The sequence below is a fragment of the Pyxicephalus adspersus genome, chromosome 1 (assembly GCF_032062135.1).
Source record: "Pyxicephalus adspersus chromosome 1, UCB_Pads_2.0, whole genome shotgun sequence".
NCBI classification, from domain to species: Eukaryota; Metazoa; Chordata; class Amphibia; order Anura; family Pyxicephalidae; genus Pyxicephalus; species Pyxicephalus adspersus.
Window position 1 is genome coordinate 113,954,086 of NC_092858.1, and position 26,833 is coordinate 113,980,918.

The following is a 26,833-nucleotide window of genomic DNA, read 5'->3' on the forward strand; positions in this document are numbered from 1 at the left end:
CAGAGATCAAAATAAGGAAGCTTTCCAGAGACATCTTCTCTAGACAAGTAAGACTGTTTATATATATATATAAAGGAGGGAGAATGGCCGTAAACTCAGAGGTTAAACTCTCAGTGGTCAAGCTGAAAATGACAATTATCAGCTATGGAAGTTTAAAGTGGAAATGCTATTATCCAGAGATGACTTGTGGGAGGTTACCACCACAGAGAGGCCACAGGACAATGATCAGGACTGAGACAAAAAAAACAGACAGGCACGGGCCATTATAAGCTTACTAGAGGAGGATGATCAGCTCATTCACATACGCCATGAGGGCACAGCGAAAAGTATGTGGGATGTACTGAAAAGACTGCATGAAAGATCCAGTTTAAACAGCAAGTTGTTTCTGCTTCTGAAACTTTACAAACTGAGGCTCAACAGAGAACAGGACATGCAGGAGCATATAAACCCCATGCTGGAAGTGATTGCACAACTCAGATCAATCGGGGAGAATATAACAGTCATGCTGCGGCCATGTTGTTATGCAGTTTACCAGATACATATACTGCACTGATTAATGCGCTGGAGACACGGCCTGAAACAGATCTGACACTAGCATTTGTAAAAACCAGGCTCATAGATGAGTATCAAAGAAGAAAGGAATTAGTGCATGACCTCACAGAAACTGACACCAGAACCGCTCTTAAAGCTACAGACACAAGGTTACACAGGAAGGAGACTAGGGTGTGTTTTATATGCCACAAACAGGGATACATAAAGAAAGACTGTACTATATGGAAAGCAGAGCAAATGAGACAACGTCCCTCATATAATAAACAGAAGGTCAAAGCCACAATCTCTGATCCATGGGAAGGAAACTGGAATGCCACATTTAAAGTGACAGACAACCATAAATGTCAAGGCTGGTGCATCGACTCGGGGGGCAACCAGTCACATGACAAATGATAGAAGTTTTTTTTTCCCAGAACTTGATCTGAATAACAAAGAAACTATTTACCTTGCAGATGGATGTAAAATACATGCAGAAGGATATGGGCACCGGACGCTTGTATGCACTGATGATGCGGGACACAATTTAGCTATACCAGTGAAAGATGGGCTTTATGTTCCTGATCTAGATGGAGGACTCTTATCTAAGCGTCTAACAGCCAGAGGACTCACTATAAAATTCCAAGGTGACAAGTGTTCTATCCTGGACGGCAAGCAAACAATAGCATGTGCCAAGCTGGATGATCATCTGTGTCACCTCAAAACAGTGAAGGAAAAGGTGAGACTATGTACACATAAGCATAATGACTGCAAACACATGTAGCACAGGTGTCTAGGTGACAGACACCCAGAATGTATACAGGAACTACAAAATAGGAATCTGACAAAGGACTTAACAGTATCCCCAAGTCCAGTTACTGTTAAGTGTGAATGTTGCATAAAATCCAAAGCCCCTGACCGCTGAAAGACACTCAAGGCTTACAAAGAAGATGGGTTTGATGGACTAAGCCTTAGCTGTTGAGAAGGGGTGTTGGGGGTACAACATTTTATAAGCTTAGTCCATTGCTGGATTGACTGCAGTTCATAGTTATAACACTGGATGTCACTGTTACTAATGCTTACTTGTGTTTTTTTTTCTCTCTGTTTTTCTATGATGTTCCAAAAGCTACTCCACTCCACAGTGCTAGCAGTCAGTGTGCTCTACTCCACAGTGCCAGTAGCTACTCCACTCCTTATAAGGAAATTTTAGATTAACTATTTTATGATTTTATGAATTTGTTGTTTACAAATTATATCATTTAACCCTTTGCACTTCGATATTTTTTTACTTATGAGTGCAGCAACTCCAAGACATTTTGGACCTAAATGATGTACCAAATAAACTTTAATTTTATTTTTGAATAAATTGGTTAATTAATATATTAATTGGTTAATACAAATATATTTATAAATTAAATGAAAACTTTCCCAGGACGCTTCACCTCCAATGAATGCAAGTGATTGCCATTCTTGGATTTACAATTCTTTTGAAAATAGGGGGTTTTCTCGTGTATTCCTATAACACAACTGGCAGATTGTGTATATTATTACAGCACTGTACTCTGAGGACATCTGATGGTAAGTTCTGGCAATGACGCCACCTTGTACTGAAAAATCATCCTTCTGTATATGCCTCTGGCGGTTGTGGTGTGCGTTGGGTCCATGCATAATTACATCCTTCGTTTAGTATATAGAATTTCACACAAACTAATTGGTATGTACCATTTTCCATCTTCTTTGTATTATACCTAAACTGTCCAGTGCCCTTTTATTATGACCCAGCTTTGTAGTGTAAACTAATTGGTATTGTAAACTACATGCTGCCCCACTTGCGGATGATACCACCCCTTATCATCCGCAAGGCAATGGGGCTTGTGAAAGGTTCAATTGCACCTTCATACAACTACTGAGGGGACTAGCCCGGGAGAAACGGAGAAAATGGACAGACTACCTAGCCGAGGTAGTCTGGAAATATAACCACACAGCGCACGCTGCTACAGGTCGCTCTCCTTATCATGTGATGTTTGGATGAGCAACAAGGGGGCCCACAGATTAGCTACAGTCCAACTTCTTGGATCAATAAGTGGAAACAGCCGCTATTGGAGACCCAGCAATTGGTTAAGGATTGGACATGGAGGGAGCAAGACGACCCAGGGGCGTCCAGCCTAGACCTAGCCCCTGGGGACAAAGTGCTAATAAGGCGCAAGGGTGCCCATCAACAATGTAGGCTGCAGACAGCCTGGGAGGAAGTTCCTGGAGTTATAGTACAGCAGCCCATTCCCGCTGTTCCTGTCTATGATGTTTTGAGAGAGGGAGCTCGGGAGAGACCAAGACATCTTCACCCTAGTCTCCTCAAATTAGTTGGGGAAAATGTCCAACTAGGTGGTCAAGCTGATCTGGTACCAGACAGTACAGCACGGGTGCTCTCACCCATTGAAGTCCAGTGGTGGATGCCTCCAGTACTTCTCCCCTCACTCCCAGGCCTCCCAAATGAAGGCCCAGATCCAGCTGGGTCAATCTCAACAGGGGACAATCCCATTGTGCAACAGGCCCCAACCATGCTTCCCCCAGAACTACCAGAGCGTGAAGAAGAGCAGCTGATTGAGCAAGAAGAAGTAGAGACTCAACCACTGAGGCGCTCCTAGAGGGCTAACTTTGGGAGGCTGCCTGCTCGCTTTGCGGAAAAGATTTTGAGGGGCCTACAACCTTGCCAAAGACAGCAAGGTTAAGTGGGGTGGAGTGGAGTGTCGTGGGGTGGCCAGCACCCCAGGATGCAGGACTGTCAAAGGTAGAGGTGTGAACCCCACTGACAGGAGTGGCCCTTTTAATTTTGGTATTGGTGCTGGCCACTTAAATTGCTTTACCCAGAATCCCCAGGGATGTTGGCCAAGCCCAGAAGTGATAAATGCTGAGCAGTACAGGGGGGAGGAGGCCAGTGTGACCCGATCTGATGAGGCAGCAGTAGCTGAGCATGTGAGCTGCAGCCAGATTGTGTGGTCCCCTCCAGTTGATGCAGCGATCAGGCAGCCGTCAGCCAGAATAGCACGAGTGCTTTCTGGAAGACTGTGTTACTGTGATCAGGTGTATTCTGTCCGCTGTGACTGTCCTAGAGTTCCAGTGGGGTGGCCGATTGCCCACTGTGTGAGCGTTTGTGCAATCCACTGTGTGCATCCAATCGTGGGAGACACATCATGAGGAGCTTGCAGATTTCTAAAACTATATACAGCTAAGTGACATTTGCTGTTTGAACTCAACTATTTGAACTGAACTATTTGAGTTTAGTTTGCCAAGTGTTTTAGGCAAACCTTAGATGCCACCTAGTGTCCATTGTTGGAAACTGTTATCCCCTTTGTATTTTACATTTCCCTTTTGCATTCACCTTTTTTGTAACATCCAATACCTCAGAACCTGTAACCATAAGTTTTTTTATATTGCGCAGTATTCAGTAAAGTGCATTTTATATTTCCTCTGTCTGTTTGTTTGTCCGACCTTACCTTGGCTTTACAGCGGCGCCCGGAGCGCTAGCTCCGGTACGACACGGGACCCAATGCAAGACACCTCTGGATAGATCGAACTGCCCTGAGGGATTGAAGTTAAGTTTTTTTTAAGCACTTTTCAGTTTGGTTCCTCTTTAAGTCTAGGTCTTCAAACAAATCAACAGAAAAATGCAATCGCCATCTAGGGGCCAATTTACAAAACACAACACCATACTAACTTCAAGAGTTTTATTGAATGTCATTTATTGCAGTCTGATTGTAACTAGTTTACAATTACAGGAAAGATTAGGTTAGGTGCTTTCTCAGTTAAGCTACGTACACACTTCCAATTATTATCTTTGGAAAACGAACGACGAACGATCGTATAGCACCGATCCTGCACATAGAGATAACGACACGATCGTTCGTAGATATTGTACACACAATAGATACGATCGTTTGAGCGATAGAGGAACTATGTGCACGACAGGAAAGTGAACGAACGTTCGTTCATTACGCATGCTCAGACCATGGACGATCAACGAACGACCGTACACACGAACGATGTTCAACGATCGTCGTCCAATCCGATCCGCCGGTCCGGTCGTTCGTTTCCAACGAGTTTCCTCGTTCGTCGGCGTCGTTGGTTACTTTTTTACGAACGATTTTTTGCCCAACCGATCGTTCGTCGTTCGATTGGAACGATAAAAATTGGAAGTGTGTACGCACCTTTAATCTATAGCAAAACACAATGTTACCATCTAGTGGTCAATTTACAGAACAATGTAGTGATTTCTTTAGGAAATTTTATATTATGGATAAAGACCACTTTAGTTACAGAACCATAAAAACATTCTACACATTCTACAATCTAATTATCTATTTTTAATTAAACACTTCAGTTTGAGTTCAGTTGAACTCTCATAGTACCTTTTAAATATCCATGACTGTGCCCTTTCAAACTAGGTAAAATAGATCCTATCAATAAAATTGTAATAGAGGAGCCTATCTCTAGCAAAATCCAGAGATGTTCTCTGGAACATCCTTAATCCAGGCATATCTATGCTGGTTTAAAAAGATGGTAGGCTAGGGACAAAAATCCTATAAAGTAAATTTCAGAAAGCACTTTATTTATGGAGGAATAATGCAACAGTAAATCAAGGGTAGAAACCTTAAGATATACATTTATAGCACAAAGCATCCTTAGGGCCCACAAACCAACAGCAACTAAAAGCCGCTGCAGTAAAGGCCTGGCAGAGCATTAAAAAGGAGGTAACCCAGCGTCTGGTGATGCCCATGAGTTGAAGACTACAGGCTGTCATTGCCAGCAAAGTGTTTTCAACCAAGTATTAGAAATGAACATTTTATTTTCAGCTTTTTAATTTGTCCAATTACCTTTGAGCCCCTGAAATGAAGGGATTGTGTTAAAAAAATGCATTAGTTCCTCACATTTTTGTGCAATCTTTTAGTTCAACCCACTGAATTAAAGCTGAAAGTCTGCAGTTCAACTGCATCTGAGTTGTTTCATTTAAAATTAATTGTGGTAATGTACAGAAACAAAATTAGAAAAAAGTTGTCTCTGTCCAAATATTTACAGACCTAACTCTATATATAAGGTATTATGTATACTTTTGTCGTTTGTTACCCACATAAGATAAACAAAGCCTGGTAGTTGCCTTAAATGTTGCCTACATATTCGTACTACATTTGATTTGTATTATTTTCTTGTCGGGACCTATATTTGTATTTTTATGTTTGATTTTATGTACACTGTTCTTCTCTATTTGTTTTTTGTATTGTTTAAAATTCCTATATTTTGTAAACATTTCAATAAAAATTTACTTTTATCCCCCCTGGCAATATGATTAATAAGGATTTTTAAATGCAAAAGCGGTGCATTTAAAAATCCTTATTATTTTAAATTTCCCACCCGGTCCCTCTTACCTGCATGACGGTCCCGCCCTCCAGCCACACACTCACAAGCAGATGTCCGGGCTGCATCTGCTTCCCCTGATCTCGCATCCCCAATGTATACACTGTGAGGGCGCAGATGCCAGTCGGACATTGCTGGAGCACGCAGCGGGCATTGCTGGAGGACATTGCTAGAACGTGGGAACAAGGTAGGAGTTTTACCTACCTGGAAACTCCACCCCGAGTGTGGCTTGGGGTTACCGCTTTTGGTATTGAAAATCCACCCTGAGCCACACTCAGAAATACCCCCAGGGAGGTTAAAAAAAAGTCCATTTGTAGCCTATATAGATTTAAAAATAATATTTTAAGAAAGTTCAGGATTAATGCATAGAATTAGAGAAGCACTCATTCAGCATGTCTGGTCACACTCACATCCCTGCCATATTAAGCAAAATAAATAAAGTAGTAATAATAATACATTTATTTTTTAATTTTTCAGTTGGTAATATTATATTTAATTGTTTTTGTCCTTCAGTGGGTTTTTATTTTCGCTGTCTGATAAAATATTTAATCTACCTAAACATTAGTATTTGTATACATTCTCCATTTTTTTTTTCAGGCAGAATAACAAAAAGAAACAACATTATGATAAATTATTTGTAGGTAAACTGTATAACATTATGGAACTAACAAAAAATAATGGTGACTATATTGCAACAGGCACTGATGTCTGGTATTGAGTTAGGAGCAAGTGTTCAGATTAGTTATCAAGTATATAATATGTAGCAAAAAAGGGGTATGTTGTCTGTGATGGTTGCAACCTATCAATGTGAGTGCATTTATTTTACTATAGTATTGCATCACAGATAGAGACCCAGGAAATCTGGAAAGAGGATTATAAAATTGGAGGATAACCCTTCCTTCCCTAATATTGAAGAGAAACCTCAGCCCTGTCACACCTACCTCTTCCTCACTAAAGTGCAGACGCCTCTTTCCTGCGCATGCTTGCAGTTCTGACTCTGGGCTTGCCTCTGTTTCCAAGCTTTATCAATTCCATTCAATCCGCTGGCCAATCAGAAAATAGCCTCTTAACCATCCCTGGCTATTTAGCTAGCTTAGACACAACACTCAGTGTTCGTGCAACTTGTCTACACTGGTGCCAAGCCTCTAGTCCGTTTGAGCTAGTTCCTATACACCTGTTGGCTAATTCAGTGCTTCCTCTATCCAGCTCCTATGTTAACCCCTTGTTGTCCAGTCTGTTGGTTGCCAGCTAACTTCCCTGTGCTGTTCCAGTGTTTCTGTCTGTCAGTGGATATTCCTGTGTCACCTGTGCCTTGTGTTGCTTCCAGTGTCCCCTGTGTCACTGGTGTCTGTCTCCTGGATCCCTGGTATTTGACCCCTGGCTTGTGACCTGACCTCTCTTGCTTGCTGCCTGCCTCAACCCCGGCCTTCCTCGACTATTCTTCAGCTCTGTGATTTGGTACCGTGTTTCATCCTGCCCATCCTGATGTGCCCAAGGACCGCAACCTGGCAGTAACCAGCAGCGCAACATCCTCACCATCAGAGGCGCTGGAGAAGACCTGGTTACTGCTTAGACTCTGCGCCTTGGCTCTTCTCAGGGCTCACACCACCTCTGTGTAAGCCATAGCACCCCCTAGTGGCCCTGTCTCCCCAAGTGTTACAAACCCACTCCATCTTAAAAACAAATTACATTTTTGTCAAGAATATCTGCATGATTGGCAGTGAAAACTACATCCAGCAGTGGAGAATTGTCTTTCTCACTATAGCAAAGAGAGATAGACATCTAGCTCCTAATGGGGCTCTTAGATATTCCATCCATTGGATATCCTAAATCCTGCTATACAATGCTTTGAGAGGGAGGTACAGTGCTTTTCCTGAGATGCTATAGGGGCTATCAGCCAGCAGGATTTATGCTATCAGTTTGCGTGGGCCAGGGGGAGCCTGAGATTTGGGAAAACCCAATAAGTGTGTTAACAAATCTAAAGGAAAAATCAAGTAAATTAACCTCCAAGATAGGTTGCTTGACCTGTAGCAAAACACCTTGTATCAAGGGCCATTCCCAGAAGATATACTCCAGTGTGACCCTGTCGGCCCCACACTGCCAACTAGATGACCCAACCATAGGGAAGAGCCTTTGAAGGACCATTGGAATATGAAACCAGTGGAATAAGATGTTGTAGCTGTTCTCTTTGTAAGTAACACTAATAGAACTTTTGTTATCCGAGGACCACAGTCCTGACCACTCATCCAAAGACAGTTCCCTACCCAGGATTTTCTTCCATGCATGTATGAGAATTTTGTGCTTGTTGCATGCTCCTGAGTGAAAAAGTTTATAAAGATGTGGAAAAAAGCTCTACTCTTCTACGGGAGCGACATGGATGAAGAGAGGCTTTCAGGTATTTGTGGGGTAAGTATGATGGAGTTCATTGTGGAGGCTGGGTTGGTACGGGCATATATGGCTTAACTTTGCCTCCAGATATTCCTAGTAAATAGCATAAGGGAAAGTAAATCATACGAAACCCCACATCATCACATTCAGATGAGTGGACAATACCCATCTCTCTACAATATCTCACCAAATACTAGGGGCATAGTGGACAGACCAGGATGCTAGACAGCGCAAGTGAGTGGCCAGGTAGTATTTATGTAGATCGGGGCCCCGCAACCCACCTAGATCTTTAGGAGTGTATAGGATTCCTTTTGCTAAGCAGTGCCTTCTATAGATCCAGATAAAGTCAATAAAGTTCATCTGCAGTTTCTGGAGGACTCACTTACGGACTGGTATGGGTAGTGTTTTAAAATAGTGCAAGAGTTTTGGCAACAACATCATTTTTAAGGAGGCAACATGGCGTAGCAGAGAAATATGGTGGTGTTTTCATTGGCCAGGGAATCCCTATGTTCTCTAAATAGAGGTGAGAATTTGTGTGTGTAAAGGAGTGGATATGAGGAAGTAATATTCACCCCTAAATATTTTATATTGGATGTTTTCCATGTAAAGTGATTGAAATTTTGAAGGGAGGTGATCAGTGACATATTCAGTGGGGGAGCTTTTGTTTTCTGGGTGTTAATCTATGTGAGGGCAGGGTGAGAAGGATGTCATCTGCAAACATAGAAATAATGTAGGGGGCTCCACTGATATCATATCATACTGATATAGCTCTGCACATATTGCTGGCGGGCATGAAACCTGTCTGATCTATAAAGATTTTCGAGGATAGTGAGTATTTTGAGGTATAAGTTTATTAGGGCAATTGGTCTAGTTTGAGCATTCCATATGATCTTTTCCTGATTTTAGGAGCCCCCTATTTCTGCGGGGTACAAGATCGGGTGATGTGTTAAGAAGAACCTGGAAGACTGACGAAGATGGTGGCGCAATGCACTTCTCCCAAGCTGGGCCAAAGAATAATGGGACAGTGTGGGGCATGATCGAAGAAACCGCCTACTGGATCAACGGTTTTTCAGGATAAAAGGCAAGTGATTTTTATTATTTTAACTCTGCTTTAACTATGGGATCAGGAAAAAGGGAATCTAGGGCGGGGGTCTGGGGTAAAGTAAAAATCTCCTACCTAGCGTACAAACCCCTTTCTGAGTTCATCTAAGTGGGCCAAGGCCCATTCTAAAACATCTGCTTGGTTGGCATTGGGACTTTAAACAGATGTCAGAGTAACCAGATGACAATTTAAAAGCCCCTTAACAATAGGATTCTACCACCACCATATGTCTGCTATAAGATCCAGGGAAGTGAATTAGAAAATAAACTCACACCTTTGGATTTTGAATCCTTGGAGTAACTGTGACAGCCAGTTCGTTTTATCTTTCTGCTGAGAGATGGTGCTTTGTCAGCCCCTGTGAGAAGGCCATCCGAGCCCCTTGAAGCAATAGCTCTTCTAAGAAACGCTATGAGTGTTTCTCAGGTATGTTCGGACCTTATATGTTTAGAAGCATAAAGGGAAGGTGAATGTGGGTATATGGGGGGACAGGAACACACATTAGGAAAGACACAATAGGGGGAACATATCTTAAAAAATTGGTGAGCATAATTTATTGCATTGAAGTACCTGAGAGGGTTTACTTGGAAGGTCTCCTGGCCGGAGCCACCTAAACTGCATAACAGGAAGCAAAGTCACTTGATCCAACAATACTTAGAAGGTCCACTTGGTTCTAAAGATAGTAGTCACCAATGTTGTGTGCCAAACATGGAAAGGAGTAAAAGAGCAAAACAGGTCAGGAAACAGTCCAGTAGCTGTCAGAGTCCAAAGGTGTATATAGGATACTAGAGTTCAAGTTCACAGTATTTGAGTAGTTACACGTGGTTTCATCCTTGTACTTGGGTCCACGTAAGTTCCCTCCTTCGGAGTTGCCATTGAGAACCTGTGGGACATGGCAAAGGTTCAAGACAGCCCAGTCAGTCATGAATGTCAGCTTTAGGAAGATCAATGTAGCTAAGAAGTAAGAAAAGCCTGAAACTTGCAGAAACATTGGCCTCGGGAAGCTGAAAGGGGAAGCTCCAGCTGTGAAAATTTTTGTTGGAGCAAAGAAAAGTGTATGTGTCTTGCAGCAACATCACTATTATTAAAGGAGACTCCATCGCAACCTCGGTCTTTGCTCATAATTTTCACTCTCAAGAGAAAGTAATGGATCCTCCAACATAACTGGGCCTGCCATGGTCACTGTCACTGCCCCTAGGATCTGTAGTTGCGATTCATACTAGTGGAAACTTACTACTTTGGCCAGGGTACTAAAGAGTGCAGACAATGCAGAGTGCAGACATGGAGGTCCTTGATTTTCTAGATTCAAACATGTTAACGCAGCCTCCTGGAATTTTCAGCTCCTAAGGTAATCAAATGTAAGCCATCTTTCTCCAGAACCGCTATTCACACTTCCATTACATTTCCTTTGATGTATTTCATAAAGACTTCAAAGTATCCATTTGTGGAGCAAGTCCTAAGAGGATCAGAGTAAGCCACAGTAATGTCAGGTGTTGAATAGCTAGGGGTGTAAACGCCCCCAAGGTGAGTGTTGGCCTGCTTAAATCCAGATAAATGCAGTCAAATTGATTGGGAGGCGTTTCATAATACAGATGAACAATGACCCAAAACATACAGCCAAAGCAACCCAGGATTTTATTAACCTCCCTAGGGGTCTAAATCTATCCAAACTTCCATGCAAAAAGCAGTACAATTTTTTGCATGGAAGTTTATTGTTCATTGTAGGCTGTAATTCTTAGGTATAACTCACTGATAGATTACATTTAATAATAAACTTTAAATGACAAAACACAAAAATCTGTAAAAAAAAAAAAAATATTTAAACATGTAATGTAACATCTATCTCCTCCATCTCCATATTGTATTGAATCCAATACAAAATTACTTGAATTTCCCGCCGATGCTCCCGTCCCGACGTCACTGGCAAACCCCGTAGATCTCGTCTCAGGCACTTTGCGGCTGGAGATTGGAGGAGCAGGACGTGTCCCCAGGACCTGCAGGGACCAGCAGGACGCTGGGGGACAGCAAGAAAGCAAAGTAGGGTTTTAAAAAAAAAAAAAAAAAAAAAAAAAAAGCAAAGAAGTGGAATATTCTTGAATGGCCAAGTAAGTCACCTGATCTGAACCCAATTGAGCATGCATTTCACTTGTGTAAGACTAAACTTCGGACAGAAAGGCCCACAAACAAACAGCAACTAAAACCCGCTGCATTAAAGGCCTGGCACAGCATTAAAAAGGAGGAAACCCAGCATCTGGTGATGTCCATGAGTTCAAGACTAGAGGCTGTCATTACGAGCAAAGAGTTTGCAACCAAGTATTAGAAATGAACATTTTATTTTCAGCTTTTTAATTTGTCCAATTACTTTTGTGCCCCTGAAATAAAGTGACTGAAAAAATAGGCTTTAGTTCCCTACATTTTTATGCAATCTTTTTGTTCAACCCAATGAATAAAACTGAAAGTCTGCAGTTCAATTGCATCTGAGTTGTTTCATTTAAAATTGTGGTAATGTACAGAACCAAAATTAGAAAAAAGTAATCTTTGTCCAAATATTTATGGACCTAACTGTACATGCATAGACGGCAGACCAGTGTAGGAGCGGTGCTGGAGGCATCTTACCTGTGTGTTCCAGAAGGCAGGCAGGGTTAGAGCTGAGCTCAGCATGAAACCAGCACAGGACAGAGCTTAGTAGAGATCCCAAATCAGAACTTAGTACAGCCATTAGTTTGGGCAGGGCAGATATCATTACAGTACGCCTGGCAGACGCGAGCTTAGTAGGGACTCTTAGGACAGAGCCCAACTTAATACTAGGCAAGAAAGCTCAACTGAGTATAGAACCCCCCAGGGAGTATAGACCACCCAGGCAGGATAAAAACACCTTAGTACAGACCCCAGGGCAGAGAACAACTCAGGCACCACCTCTAAGCAGGAAACAGCTCAACTCAGTACAGACCTCCAGGTAGAACACACCTTTTTTATAGAAACCAGAGCAGAAAAGAACTAAACAGACTCACAGGCATTACAGTGTTCCTTACACAACAGACCCCTACCTTGTTACAGACCCCAAAGCAAGACAGAGCTTAGTAAAGACTCCCAGGGAAGGAGAGAGCTCAAGAGCTTAGTAGTGCTCCCCGGGGCAGAAATGCCCAGCACAGACTGCCAGGCAGGACCAAGCTCTGTGAAACGACCACAGGGGAAGTTACAGACCCCTGAGCAGGGCACAGCTCAGTACAGACCCAATGACAGTGCAGAGCTTAAAACAGTACAGATGTCCAGGGAAGAAAGAACTCAAGCCGGTACAGAAGCCCAAAAGTCCATCTAGTACAGACGCCCAGGGAACGGACAACCCACCCCAAAGGAATATCAAAGCTTATTTCTGTTCCTGATAGGACAAACAATACTCTAGTTAAGCAGGAACCTCTGCTTTTATAGCCTGCAACATGTTCAATATATAAAACCAAGAAAAAACAATTCTTACAACCAATCAGCTGATGTTATCCACTTCCCTTATTAAAATCAACAACAGAAATCATTGTTACTTATCCATAAAAATACACATTTGGGGTGGGTTAAATAAGGTCAACAAGAGTGAGGAGAAGGTGTTAAGGAATACTTATTTTTTAAAGGCACTACATTTTTATCACTCACTACAAGAATGACAAAGCTTATGTAGTAGATTTGCTGCACAGAATTCAAGGTTTAGCTTTTTATGTGGTTTACTTTTCTGTGGGGCAGGTGTGAAGCCTGGTGCTTGGCAATGTGCTCCAAAAACAAGTATTCCCCTCACCCACAACATGGTATCAACAGTAAAATGTTTTGCCTTTATCATCTGCAGCATTGTTTAAACTTTCTTTCCACCAGCAACTGAGCCCCAATAAAATGTGCTCTTACCAGTATAGCAGTGGAGTGTGAATGCCTGTGACAAGCACCAGAGACCACTTGCCACTCCACCTACTAAGCATAGCAATACAGTTTTGAGGAAGTCTACAAGCAAAGGAGTCCATTTCCATGGCAACATTAGACACACACTGTTTAAGTGGAAGCAGTAAACCCACTGCTGGAGCTTGTGGGTCCCACAACCTGGACTGAACAGGCTCAGGGGTGACAACACCGTTGTGTTCAATGGCAACTTGCTGTTCACCAAAAGAATATTAGAGCAAGGCTACAGAGGAATTTTTCTGCCATATCATTTCAGAACAGGTTAAATTAGTATATTATTCATTTATAAACAAAATCTTCCTAGGAGTTAACTGAAAATCCCATAATGAAAACAGAGTTCTTGAACTAAAATTTAAAGGCCAGCCAAGTTAGCAATCATTTGAAATCTATACCATTAGTAGGTTATTTACGGTAGATTAGTTGATTGTAAATTTACACTACTTTTTGACACTGAGAGGGCTTTAGAGAGATCTTTAGATCCTGGAACAAGCCAACCAGTGAAGGAACTACCAGACCAAAGTGATGCGATTTTAAATAGGCTAGGTTTCACCTGCATACTTACTACTAAAACTTAGAAACAAAACAAGTTCCAACTTGTTACACAAATGAAGTAGTGGAAACGTAGTTTTACTTTTTCATGTATTAAAAAAAAAAAATTAAGAGTATGTGATAAAATACACAGTAATGTAAATCCATGAAACTGCATTAAAAAATGGGAAGGTATAAATCCACCCTAACACTAAGGGAATCATCAGGTATGAAAAAAAAAAAATCACTAAATCCGTAAGAAAACAGTACAATGGGACACAATTTGAAAACTTTTATCAAAAATTAGTTTACACAACAACTAAAAAACAAATCTACAGAGTTTTAGGATAAGTTTTCTTCATACACGACCACAAAAGGGAAGGATTCAGTTAATTCACAACACTCTGTAACAGTGTAATGTTGTCTCCTTTTAACATAATGCGACCTATAAAAAGATAAAGAACATAAAAAGATAACATATTATTATAGGTTTTGAAGAAATTCAAGTTATGTTAAAACGCTATGTTAAAAAGTGTAGTGTTAAATTATTTGAACACTAGCAATACTCCAAAGGGATTACCCACTACTGAAGTCCATCTCTAGGGATAAATGCACCCCCAAAACTACTATCCTATGTCCCTTTTTTATACACCTGAATCACTCCTGTGCGGTATATCATTTGGGAATAAAAACTGGTAATCTGCCACCATGAAGTGGACCAGTTAATGACTAGACTTGTCACCACCCACCTTGTGATATCACAGTCCTCCTTTTGGGATTTTCAGGGACCTGCAAACAAGGGCTAAATATCTTCAAATGAGCCCTGGTTAGCAGTATATGATCAGAAGTTCCAATATTTCCCTAAAACTAATTAGATGTTTCATTTGAAAATCCATAGGTTTTTTTTTAGTAGTACCAACATTTACAAGTAAGCTTTATGTAAATTTTACCTTCAGTTTTTTGTATCTTAATAAAAATAAAATGCATTACTGAACTTCTTCCTTTTGCAGTAAGCAGTTGCCATAAGCATGCCAATATAAACTCAATTTTACTGCAATTAACGATTCCTAAACTGGGGTCTGGTTTTTGAAATGTTTTGGAATGATCTAGACCAGAGGTCAGCAAACTTTTTTGGCCACTAGGCCATTTCAGGAGTAGGAAGGACTCGCTCTCTCTCTTGAGTCCTAATGACTCTACCCCCCCAACAGGAACGACACCTGAAGGTAAATCCCTCACTTCCGCAATGCATACGGAGGAGAAGGAATGTTCCCTATTTACCCCGGTGGCGGAAGTGTTAACGCCGGCCGCTGTAAATAGGGAAAGGAGCCACCACACAGAGGTTTAAGGCCGGGTTTCTGGCCGGGATTTGGCCGGATCGGCCAGGGGGCGTTGGGCCAGAACAAACTAGCGGCTAGGCCGTATTTGGCCTAAAGGCCAGAGATTGCCGGCCCCTAATCTAGACAATGTAACCCTTTATACCAGGGGTGCTCAACTCCCCCGCTCTTGCCAGAGCACCCCTCAGCGGGATCAGGAGAATGGGGGTGCACTAGCCCGAGCCCCAGACCATGTCCTCTGTACGCATTGCAGGTTCAGGGCAGGTTGTGTGAGCAGGTCTGAGCCTGCGATGAGATAGTGAGCAGGTTCTGGTCTGACATCACTCTTGGGGGGGGGAGGTTTTCCCTTGTGAGTGACAGACGGCTCCCCACACATGCGCGGTCTGGAGTCCAAAAGGCTGGGGACCACTGCTTTATACCACCTCAGAGTAGTTAAACACCATGTTTGGGGTCAAGGTCAGAGACATACCTAATTTTCAGCTACACTTGAGCATAAACCAACATATAAGAGGGTAATAGGACAACTAATTTGACAGAATGAGAAGGTACATTTTCTAACTTAAATAATACCATTTAAAACATTCTGGTAATCCAAATAAGAAAAAAACCATTTGATTTAGTTCACATACATTTTAAAGTGTACATCATCTTCATTTACTGGCATAGAAAAGAAAATATTTTAAATGCCATTAAGATCCACAGTCTCTGCTCACTTTCTGTGTGCAGAAGTGGTGTCCATTACCTATACAACAAACACTTCCCTTGTTGCAGCTGTCTACAGTGTAGTGCAGATAACCCAAGTGAAAGGAAAGCAAGCACAGGAAGGTCTGAAACACTACTGCAGTCTGTCAAAAAAATAAGGACTAAACCAACCAACACACTGGCTTCTTAATTAGTTTGGGATCATATGCAGTGAGGGGGGACTGTGGGCAAAAAAGGGTGGCAAAGTCACCACAAGAGGGCTGCTTCCATACATTAGACCAGGGGTCCTCAAACTTTTTAAACGGGGGGCCGGTTCACGGTCCCTCAGACTGTCGGGGGCCGTACTAAAGTTTGAAAAACAGGAGAAGATTCTTATGCACACTGCACAAAACGTGTTTATTGTATAAAAAACACGAAAGAACAATACTATATGCACAGCACACTTGCCGATCATTAAAAAAAAAAGTGGCGTTTACTGTGGCTTTAAAATTGCTTGAGATTATTCCTTTGCATGGAAAATGCACAGATAAATTTGAATTTTCACTGTGTGTATTGAAAATGCAAATTTATCTTGCATTTTCCATGCAAATGAATAATCTCAAGCAATTCATTAATTTGCTTCTTTTTATACACCCTACCCTACACCCAAAACTAGCCCACACTTTTTAATAATTAAAAAAGGGCTGCTAAAAAAACTTTGTCAGTGTCTGCTACCTGTCACTCACTGCTGCCTTCATACAAGGATCACACTGCAGCACATGTGTACATGATCAATGTGCATAGTGTGTTTATACTATTTACAAATGTACATTGATCATGTACATTTGTGCTGCAGTGAGCAGGGAATGAAGGCAGCAGTGAGTCTGCTTTGCTCATACCTTCTCTGCCTGATGGCTTCAGCCCGACAGCTCCAGCGTTACCCCGGCAACAGTGGTGTCACGTGACCGGGTTCCCTGGAGTGCAGATGGCAGGCAGCCAGAACTCAAGCAGGAGAAGCAGCCTCAGCAGCCGGCGGGCCGGATGGAGAACTTCAGCGGGCCGTATTCGTCCCGCGGGCCGTAGTTTGAGGACCCCTGCATTAGACATTTTATTATCCATGGATGCAAGCCAGCCATTAGGAGGCCTACAATTCCAATGTGTGTGAGGATATCTAATATCAAGCTTGAGCTTAGAGTTTAGGTGTGCTTTAATACAACCTTTATTAGGAAGATAATTTGGTGCATCAAATTTCTTCTATTTTTACTGCTATATAGCATTTCATTAGACAACACAAACTCACCAAGTTGTTTTCTGGACTTTGTTTTTAGGTGGATTTCTTCTGCATCATCTAACACCAAATTCATATACTCATCAAATCCCTGGACATACAAAATACAAATTGTTACACCTTTAATAACATTTTAAGTAACTTATTTGCTTCAGGTATGAAATTAAAAAAAAATATGAAAAAAGTTTTAGAACATAGAATGACATAGATATGTTGCACATAACTGCCCACTTCTCCTTGAACCCTAATTTCACTGGAACAATGAATGGAGGGGACAGGTGAATGAAAAAATAGGTGTAAAAGTGGGGAACACTTGCGGATACCATAACCTCCCAAAAAAAAAAATCATTACAACTCTACCCATCATTTTGTGTTTCAAACTTTATTATACTCATACTATTATAATATACTGTTAAATAAATTTTCATGAAAGTCAATGTACTTCTTTTAGACATAAATCCAGACAGAAATGAACTGCCCAGGAGGTTAAGCGACAGACATTAGAAAGTTGGAACAAAGTATTGGGAATAGGTAGAACACTGACAATATTAGGGTTACTGGATACCTAAAGCATAAACAAGCACCAAGACCAGAAAATCTTCTGTGACTTTTTGACCACCCAGATACAGCTTCCCACCACCCAGCTTCATAAATGTCTGGAGAGAACACTGCGCTTTTAAAAAACCTAATAATGCTTAACACACTAACTCAAGTCTATGCAGGCAGCAAAGGACATAAGGGTGCTGCATACGGCATCTAAAAATTTGCAACAATGCTACCACTCTTTATCATCTGTAAGAAAGGATAAAGAATGGACCCAGTCTATCATTGCCAGTGGTTTTGAATAGAAAAACTGCATATGTGAACATGCCCCAAGAATTGGGGGGGGTCTTATGTATGCCTTTCTCAGGTGGTGACAGGGTATCTTTATTAGGGAAAAACAAATAAAAACAAACTTACAATGATGCAACCTTCAATGCGCATGTTTACTTGCTCATAAAGCCACACCTGTATTCGTGATCTCTGTAAACATATAAAGACAATAAGCATAGGCAAAATATGGACTTAAGATATTTATAGGCAAAGGGATAACTATACTCACATTTTGAAGATATCTAAAAATCAGATTCTGATGAATTTTGATTAAGGAAAGTCGCAGAAGTAATTTCATAAAACCAATGTGGACTGTAAAACACTCTGCACACAATTATACAGACAACCTGATTAATTATAATAAACCAAATGCCTTTGCATCAAAAGCAAACCGTTGTGCAAATGCAAGGGTTTGTCCCACAAGTCCACTGCGGTAAATTCATTTTACCGAAACAACGAACATACGTACAAACACGTGTAAATGTACATGCAAAGACCGCTGACGAAACCTCATTGACAGACAAACAAAAGGATACGATAGGTTGAACCATCACTTTCTGCACTTTTTGACCCTGACCACGATACGCCATTCTTGTGTAGAGATATCCAAACCTTCTAATGGACGCAAACGGATGAGCTAAAGAAAAGACCCGAACGCGCTCAGGAAGCGGAAATGGGAGTATGTGACTTGTATTCCGGAAATAGTATAATTTAGACGGCCATATTTGATATGGTAGTGCCTAGCTCCAATCCAGCAGAACAAACCGGGAAGTGACGGCGACCAGAAAACAGGAAGTGGGCGGCGCTTTATGGATCAAATTTGAAGCCCGGGCTAATTGCACTTGAGAGGCAGATAAAATAGATTATTACCCTCCACACGCAGCTGTGGTTTATGTTTAATAAGCCGTCTGGGTTATTCTGGGGGTGTCTTTTGCTTATTGTTGGGGAATGTGGTGCACTGACATTGCAGTGTGATAATGGGGGTTCAGGAAGGGAATGTTAGGTGATTGGAATGCATTGGTATTATTGCAGGATAAAATAGGGTTGAATGATATGTGAGACAGGTGATGGGGTGAAAGTGGTAAGTGGAGACAGATGTTTGGTACACTGTTGTTATTACAGGCTAATATGGGGTTGGGGAGACAGGTGATTTGGGGGTACAGGAAGGGGGGAGACAGGTGATGTCACCTGTCTTTCCCTTTGACAGCATGGTGGCTCAGTGGTTAGGACTCTGGTCTCTGCAGTGTTAGGTCCCAGGTTTGAATCTCAACCAGGACACTCTCTGCATGGAGTTTGTGTGGGTTTCCTCCCACATTCCAAAAAAATAAGTTAATTGGATACACCCCAAAATTGACCTTACACTGTATTAAACAGATATGATTGAGCATGATTGTTCTGGGGGTACAGGATGGCACCTGGTGGTAGGATGTGAACCAGAAGTGCACCTGCTATGGGGGGGGGGGGGTGATCTTGGGGTACAGGGGATCACATGATTTGGTGCGATCTTGGGGAACAGGGAGGTACCTGCTGTGGAATGCAATCTGGGGGTACAGGAGAGTGCCTGGGGGGGTGAAGTGATCAAGGCGTACAGGAGAGCATATGAGAGGAGCAATCTAGGGGTACAGGAGGACACCTGATTGGCATGATGCAATCCAAGGGGTACAGGAGAGCACATTGAGGGTGTAATCTGAGGATACAGGAGAGCACCTGGTGGGGAGTGTGATCTGGGGGTACAGAAGAGCACCTGTTGGGGGGTGAGATCTAGGTGAAACAGGAGAACACATGGGGGTGCAATCCCAGGGCAGAGAAGAGCACCTGGTGGGGGGTGCAATCCAGGAATACAGAAGAGTACCCGTTAGGTGGTGTGATCTGGGGGTGCAGGAGAGCCCCTAGTGAAGAATGCAATCTGGGGTACATGAGAGCACCTGGAAGGGGACATGATCTAGGCTATGGAACTGCACCTGGTGGGGGGTGCAATCTAGGTGTAAAGGAGGGTACCTGGAGGGGGGGGTCAATCTAAGGGTAAATGAGGGCACCTGGAGGGAGGGGTGCAATCTAGGAGTAAAGGAGGGCATCTGGTGGGAGCATACGATCTAGTGGTACATGTAGACACCTGGTGTGGGAGGGGGTGCAATCTAGGAGAAGAGCACCTGGTGGGGGGGGATGCGATCCTGGGGGGTGCATGATCTAGGGTTTTAGGAGTGCACGTGGTGGGAGAGGGGGGGGATAATCTAGAGGTAGAGGAGAGCACATGGTGGGGTGCCATCTAGGGGCACAAGAGAGTACCTGCTGTGGAATGCAATCAGGGCATACAGAAGAGCGCCTGGAGGGCGGAGGTGATGCGATCTAGGAGTACAGGAGAGCATATGGGAGGAGCAATTTGGGGGTACAGGAGAGTACCTGGTGGAGGGGATACGTTCTAGGTTATACAGGAGAGCACATGGGGGATGCAATCCTAGGGTACAGGAGGGTACCTGCTGTGAAATACTATCAGGGGGCACAGGAGAGCCCCTGGGGGTGGAATCTTTGCAGTTTGATCTTGGGTTGCAGGAAAGCCTCTGGGAGCATGCAAGGAGGGGGGGGTGTTGGTATCTAGGTGGGTTGCAGGTAAGCGGAGATTAGGCATGAGGGGTGACATCTAGGAGTGCATGGGGGGTGTGCACATGGAGGGGTGGGATCTCGGAGTGAAGGAGAGCACATGGGGGGGAATGTAATTTGGAGGTGCAGATAATGCAATGATGATGCATTCATAAGTAAAACAAGATATTTTGCAAGTAAATTCAATTTACAGATTATTTTTGCTTCCAAACCTAAATTCTTAGTCGTGTGAAATGTTTATTTTGCAGTATAGGCATGGTTAAAAAGGAAAACACATGAGCATGAAGTTGAAATCTTGAGAGTTAAAGATCAATTAACTTTTTTTATTTTTGATGTAAAATGCTATTTACTAGAAATTTCAGTAAAAAATGTTTTTGCATAAGCTCCTAATAAATAAATACATTTTAACACAATTGTGTTTATTTTTCTTTACTATTACTAAAAGGTTTTTACACCGTCTTATGCAATCTGTATAGAAATGGCCTTCCAGAAGTGTTAAATCGGGGTCATTGTGTCTTGGGCATCTAAAGACCTATTTTACCCATTTGTAGTTCTTCATTTCTCAATAATGATTTAAGCCAAAAACAAACTGAAATCCATTGTTTCCATTTTGTTGGTTGTTGGTGTTGGTTGAAAACCGAATATGATACGTTATAACAACTACAACACATACCATTTCATAAAAGGAAAGATTAAAGAGGAAGTACAGTGAAGGAAAAAAAAACTTGCCTTTACCTACTGAGATCCAGCGATACCTCCGGAGGTTTCCTCGATCGAGTCCTGCATTGTCCTGGTATTCTCCTTTGTCTCGGCGCAGAAGAAGGCTGGGTGCTGCCATCTTTATCTAAAGTTTTCTACAGCCACAAGCCTCCCAGGATTCGTAATGTATTTATGTATCCCGGAAGGCTCTGCACTCCAATTCCGGGGGAGAGGCTTTACTTTTTTTTGTCAAACCCCTTTCCCAAAACAAGAAGGTAAGAAGGCAATTCTTGCCTTATATAAAATAATTTTCTACCCTTTTATGTAAAGTAACAATTTTAGTTCAGGTCCGCTTTAAAAAAGTATTTTGTCACCTGCAATAAATTGTATAAAAAACATTTGAGATGTTGAGAAATTGGCATTTAGTATACACAAGGCACTTCATATAAATACACCTCGTCAATTGATAACCCTGTTAAAAGAGGTTAAAATATAATTTTAGACACAATTAAACTTTGCCCATTACTTTCATCCTTGTACCAACTTCATTCTAGCAAAATGTCTGTTCATTCACTGCATTCAATCCTGCTCTGTACACAATAAAGTAAAACCTACTTTATTTTACTAGGCTTCCCTCCAACTACTCCATTCTACCTCAGTCTGTACAGGGGAGCATAGATTGGAGTAGTTTAAGGAAAGCTAAATAAAATGCAGTGAGGTAAATGAGGCAATGTGCTGGCCTCTCACCCACTCAATTCTAGCTTACCCTTTGCAGAATATGATAGAATGGAGTGGTTGGAGGGAGGGCAAGTGAAATGTGGTGAGCTATAGAAAGCAAAGTGCTGTGCTTCTCTTGCTAACTCATTTAGTCTGCTCTGTACGTAATGGTATATAACAGAGTGGTTTAAACAAATTTATTCTAAATACTTTTGCAAATAAGGGTACAGATGAGAAAAAAGACCATACTCATTTTATTTTAATAAAAAAAAGCATTCCATAAACTCCTGTTTAATCTATATAGTTCTCCCTCTGTCAACTTGATTATAGCCTTATGTACACTGAGTTGAATAGATTATATTATCTGCAGTGATATCCTCCTTTTGCCCACTCCATTCTAGCATTCCCTGTAGAGAGCTGGCTAGTTTATGCACCCTGAAGGGAGAACCCTCGAAACCCTCTAAATAAAATCAAAGTGGTCTGACAGCAGGGCCCAGTAACATAGAATAAAAAATTGCCAATAAAATATGGCCCGGTATATGTACAGCTTACACTACTCTGCTGTTCTCAGCAGCTCCATCTCCTGTGAGCACACTGCCCGAGAATAGCAAAGTAGTGTAGAAGAGCTGGTGTGCTGTTGGGGCAGAGAAGTGAAAGCCCTACATACATTGCTCTGCCATTCTCAGCAGCTCCTGTATAAGCAGTGTGAGGGGAGCCACCTGCACTCCCGCTGGTTGTCACACTGTCACTAGCTGTAGAGCAATGTTAGGAGGGCTGCCGCCACTCTCACTGGAGCCTCAGTAATAAAATTTTAGGGGTAGTTAGCTACTAGAGTCCCCCACAAGCTAATACAATTTATTATACTTACAGCTCCCCATTCAGTAGAAATTGGGGTTCAAAGAACATAAAGGGACATTTATATGTGATAGGACACCATGCACATGAGGGACTTTTCTGTCATTAAAAAAAAGAAAGATGCCGCATCTGACAGTGCAACAATATCGGCACTTTTTTTTTTTTTTTTTTTACAAATACAGCGGCATATGTCACAGATCTGTGTAAAAGGTGTCATTGTTTTTATTTTTACTTTGGGTCCACTTTATTGAGAAAAGATCCCTGATTCTTATTAGGATTTTGGGAGACCCCAATATCTGGCAACTTATGTTCAGGGGGCTGAAACTATGTTTAGTTTATCAGCTCTTAGGGTCCCCTGTGTACCCTGAAACTTTCAAGTTACTACAACAATCAGTGTAGGAAATATGAAGGTTTATACATTGGGGGTAATGACAGCAGTATGGACACAGAGACAGCTCTCATGCTGGTTACATGGTGGGCAGGGAGCAGCACAGCTGATTGCTAGGTCTATAGAAGACGCCCAGGCTTGTGGAGCTCACACTGAAGCCGGAACTCATTAAAAAAAAAGAAGATGCGCGCGCAGACTGTAGTACGCATTCTGAAGGTAGGATTTCCTCATAGGACACCGACACTTCTGCCTCCTGTTAGTTGGGGGGGGGGCTCTAACTCACTAGCCATGGAGGAGCAGTGGTCCGTGCTCTAAACAACTTTATTTTAACATTCTCTAGATCAGCGGTTGCCAACCGGTGGTTCATGAGAAAATTTTGGTGGCGGCTCTGGGCGGGGTGAGAAGGACCCCACTGGGGGGGGCGCACCAGCCAGAGCCGTGGACCACGTCCCCCGTACAAATCCCTGGCTCAGGGAAGTGGGCGTAATGTGTCCCTGGATCTGAGCCTGCAATTGGAAGTGGCCAGGGTTATGCCATCATGACGTCACTATGGGGGAGGTTTCTCCCTTTTGACTGACACTTGGCTCCCCGCGCATGTGCGGTCAGGAGCCAGTAATTTTAGTGGTCCACGTGACTGAAAAGGTTGGCGACTACTGCTCTAGGTTATGCCCGCTAGAGGTAGACCTCCTCTAACCTACTCCATTCTAGCGCTCTGTATAGAATGGAGTGTTTAAAGGATGATTTTAAACTAAATACACATAATTTCCTTACATAATAAAAAAAAAATTGCAAATACGGTTACAACTGGGTAAAGCAATTTTATTTGAAAAGAAAAAAAAAGTGTCATGTAAAATAATTTTTCAATTATTATTATTTGATTCTAGCAATGTGTGCACTGATGTGGCTAGATTAAATTATCTGCAATGATATCCTCCCTATACAGCTGGGTATAATATACACTGAAGAGAGAACCTCCTCTAAACAACTCCCTATAGAGAGATCTGGCTAGATTATTGTCCACACCCGCTATTCAATTTGCTAGATTAGACACTCTGGATAGAGAACCTCCTCTAAACACACTTCTAGTCGCTACCCATTGCGCATGAGTCGAGAAGCCGGGTCGGGCGGTAAGATGACGATGATTTCTTGCGACACCTACGTAACCAAATTACTGACGACCACCTGAAGGAAGTGCGCCGCGGCCATGATGCTTCCTGGCACATCTACGAAGAATTTACTATAACGGGGCTTCCGCCTTGTGAATTGTTGATTTTGTCGGCTGACTGGACAAAGGTATTATTATTTTGTGGTATTGGCGGTAAGAGTATAAGGTGTATTTCGTTTCTACTATCATGCATGACGATTTAAAGTGTATGGGGCTTATTAGTACTTAATAGAGATGTATCGTGACTAATTTCGTTTGGTTTGGATCTGTTTTGAAATTGTTGTAGGCGTTTCTGTCCATTAGGTTGTGTGTCTTGTGTTTGGTGCTAGCTTTCCTCCTAAATGTTGACAATAGATTTAGGGACTTTTTTACATTAACTCCCTATAGGCATCTCGTAAGGAAAGTTTAGCCACCCCACCCGTTGTATAAGTGGGAGAATATTAGATCTGTCTGTGATTTATTGTTATCTTGTTATAGAGAATGCAGGTAATACGATTAGTACATATGGTTGACATATTGGCCTATCTCTGAGTAGTGAAGCTTTATGCACTGGGAAAATCACCCAAAAGAGAGCACAAAACTGACTTTCTCTCTTGCTTTTTGTAATTTTGGTCCTTCCAGGATCCCACACAGCAGATCTGTTATGATGCCTAGTCTCTTTCTGCTACAAATCAACATCATCCAGCCACAATACTAATTGGGTTTGTTCCTTGCCTAATGATCTCCTAAAAGCTGGCCTTAAAATAAAATTCAAGGTGCGCACCGTGTCTGGGAGCCTTTTCCATTCACACGCTGTACCTGAAAAAAAGTAAAAAGTTTTCTTTGCCTACCCCTGCCTTTTCTGACAGTGAGTATAATATTCTTGTCATTTTTTTCACCATATCTTGTCAATGCACATCATGGGGGTCGTCAAGATCATTTCCAGAGTCTTCTTGCAAGAAGTAAGTTGCTCTGGGGGTCACAAGTTTAAAAATGTATGAAAATTGAACTTTGGGAGTGCTGTGCCAAAATCAAGTGCACCTAGGGGCCCTTAATTAAAAAAACAAATTACAGAGCATTACATTGATATCTACCTTTCACAAAACTATAATTGTCATGCTATACCTGTCCCGCCCTCATCTTGTTATTACATACACACATGCATGATGCTCTTCACTACATTTTTAACATTATATAAAAATATATTGATATAATGGAAAAATGTGTGGTTTATTTGCCAGGAAAGGGGTAGAAGGGGAAACCCATCCCCTTCCCTAAAATTTCCAAAACATCATTGTGCCATGGCGGTAAAGATTGAGGGGGAAATACTCAGATATTTGTGTTACATGTCTCAGGAGTCTGTGGGCTGCTCCTTCTGTGGATCCTAATTTTAAAAAAAGAAAACTTCATAGAAATTGGCTTGATAGGATTTGTTTTTTTTTCACGAAAGTTCTTTTTAAATATATATATATATATATATATAGTCTTAAGGACACCTCCTGATGTTGGGCTGAATTCACATTAACCGTAAGGGTGCATTTAGGCTGGGTCTACACAGACGTTTTAAAAACGCATGTAAACCTTCCTCCTGCGTTTATATGCATTTATATTCTAAACTGTGCACTTGGAGTAAAAAAAACAAACAAATATATGAAGCATGTGAAAGGTGTACTGTAAGGTTGCAAAATTTACTATACAATTGGGACTGTGTACCCACTGTAAACATGGAGACAGAATAGTCCTAGGGATGTTGATATCAAAATTGCAAGATCTGCTTGTGTGCATGAGCTCACAAGTTGCATTCTTTAAATCCATTTACAGTGTTATCCTGGGTACAGGAAAATGTAGCTGGGAGGGGGAAAAAAATAAAACCTCTTCAAATTTTAAGATTTTGCTTATAACACATTGTAAAAATATTTTATTCGAATCTCAAATGTAAAACTCGCAACAGATTCCACCATGTTATTCATTCAACATAAATTTTTCCTGAAATGTACTTTTTTTCCCCACACATGGCTGCTTTATTTTGCCTTAATAGCGCTTGTAATACCACTATTAGCAACAATAACTAGAAGTACTTGTTTTCCAAAGAAATTTATACCTTTCTTACTTTATTTATAAGGAATCTTTGGCAGCTCTTCTTTACCTCATTGCTTTAGTTTAATAAGGCTTGTGGGTATTCATTTATGGCCAACTCTTTTAGGGTATAAACACAGCATCTCATTTTGGTTGAAGTCGGGGCTTTGATTTTAAATTGCATCATCTTGATCATTTTTCTTTCCAACCATTTTATGTAATTTGCTTGTGTGCTTGGCATTATCATCCTGTTGCATGTCCTAATTTCTGCCAAGATTTAGCTGTTGTACAT

The 26,833-nt window shown here is 41.7% G+C and overlaps 2 protein-coding genes across 3 annotated transcripts in view; one reads left to right on the forward strand and one right to left on the reverse strand.

Moving 5' to 3' along the window:
• Positions 1-14,165: 14,165 nt before the first annotated feature.
• Positions 14,166-18,741, reverse strand: SNRPE (small nuclear ribonucleoprotein polypeptide E). Its single transcript, XM_072424435.1, has 5 exons — positions 18,601-18,741; positions 18,294-18,320; positions 18,152-18,214; positions 17,204-17,282; positions 14,166-14,333 (listed from the first exon to the last, which is right to left on the reverse strand). The coding sequence occupies exons 1-5, from the start codon at positions 18,652-18,654 to the stop codon at positions 14,278-14,280; spliced, it is 279 nt and encodes a 92-aa protein (XP_072280536.1). The 5' UTR covers positions 18,655-18,741; the 3' UTR covers positions 14,166-14,277.
• Positions 18,742-24,476: 5,735 nt separating this feature from the next.
• Positions 24,477-26,833, forward strand: part of ZC3H11A (zinc finger CCCH-type containing 11A) — a 62,744-nt gene continuing 60,387 nt past the window's right edge. Inside the window, exon 1 of one of the 2 annotated variants that reach the window (XM_072424448.1) lies at positions 24,477-24,614. The gene's annotated coding sequence lies outside the window, so the exon portion shown is untranslated. Of the gene's footprint in view, positions 24,640-26,833 lie in introns of both variants that reach the window. The other variant, XM_072424458.1, reaches the window with a different exon arrangement.

What these genes read in the sequence shown, in the direction of transcription:
- SNRPE (XM_072424435.1), bottom strand. Translation starts at nt 18,654, where the DNA reads ATGGCGTATCGTGGTCAGGGTCAAAAAGTGCAGAAAGTGATGGTTCAA. An exon ending in AAGTGATGGTTCAACCTATC is followed by an intron (nt 18,321 to 18,600) that starts GTATCCTTTTGT and finishes AAAATTCATCAG; the next exon opens with AATCTGATTTTTAGATATCT. An exon ending in GCATTGAAGGTTGCATCATT is followed by an intron (nt 17,283 to 18,151) that starts GTAAGTTTGTTT and finishes TTGTATGTCCAG; the next exon opens with GGATTTGATGAGTATATGAA.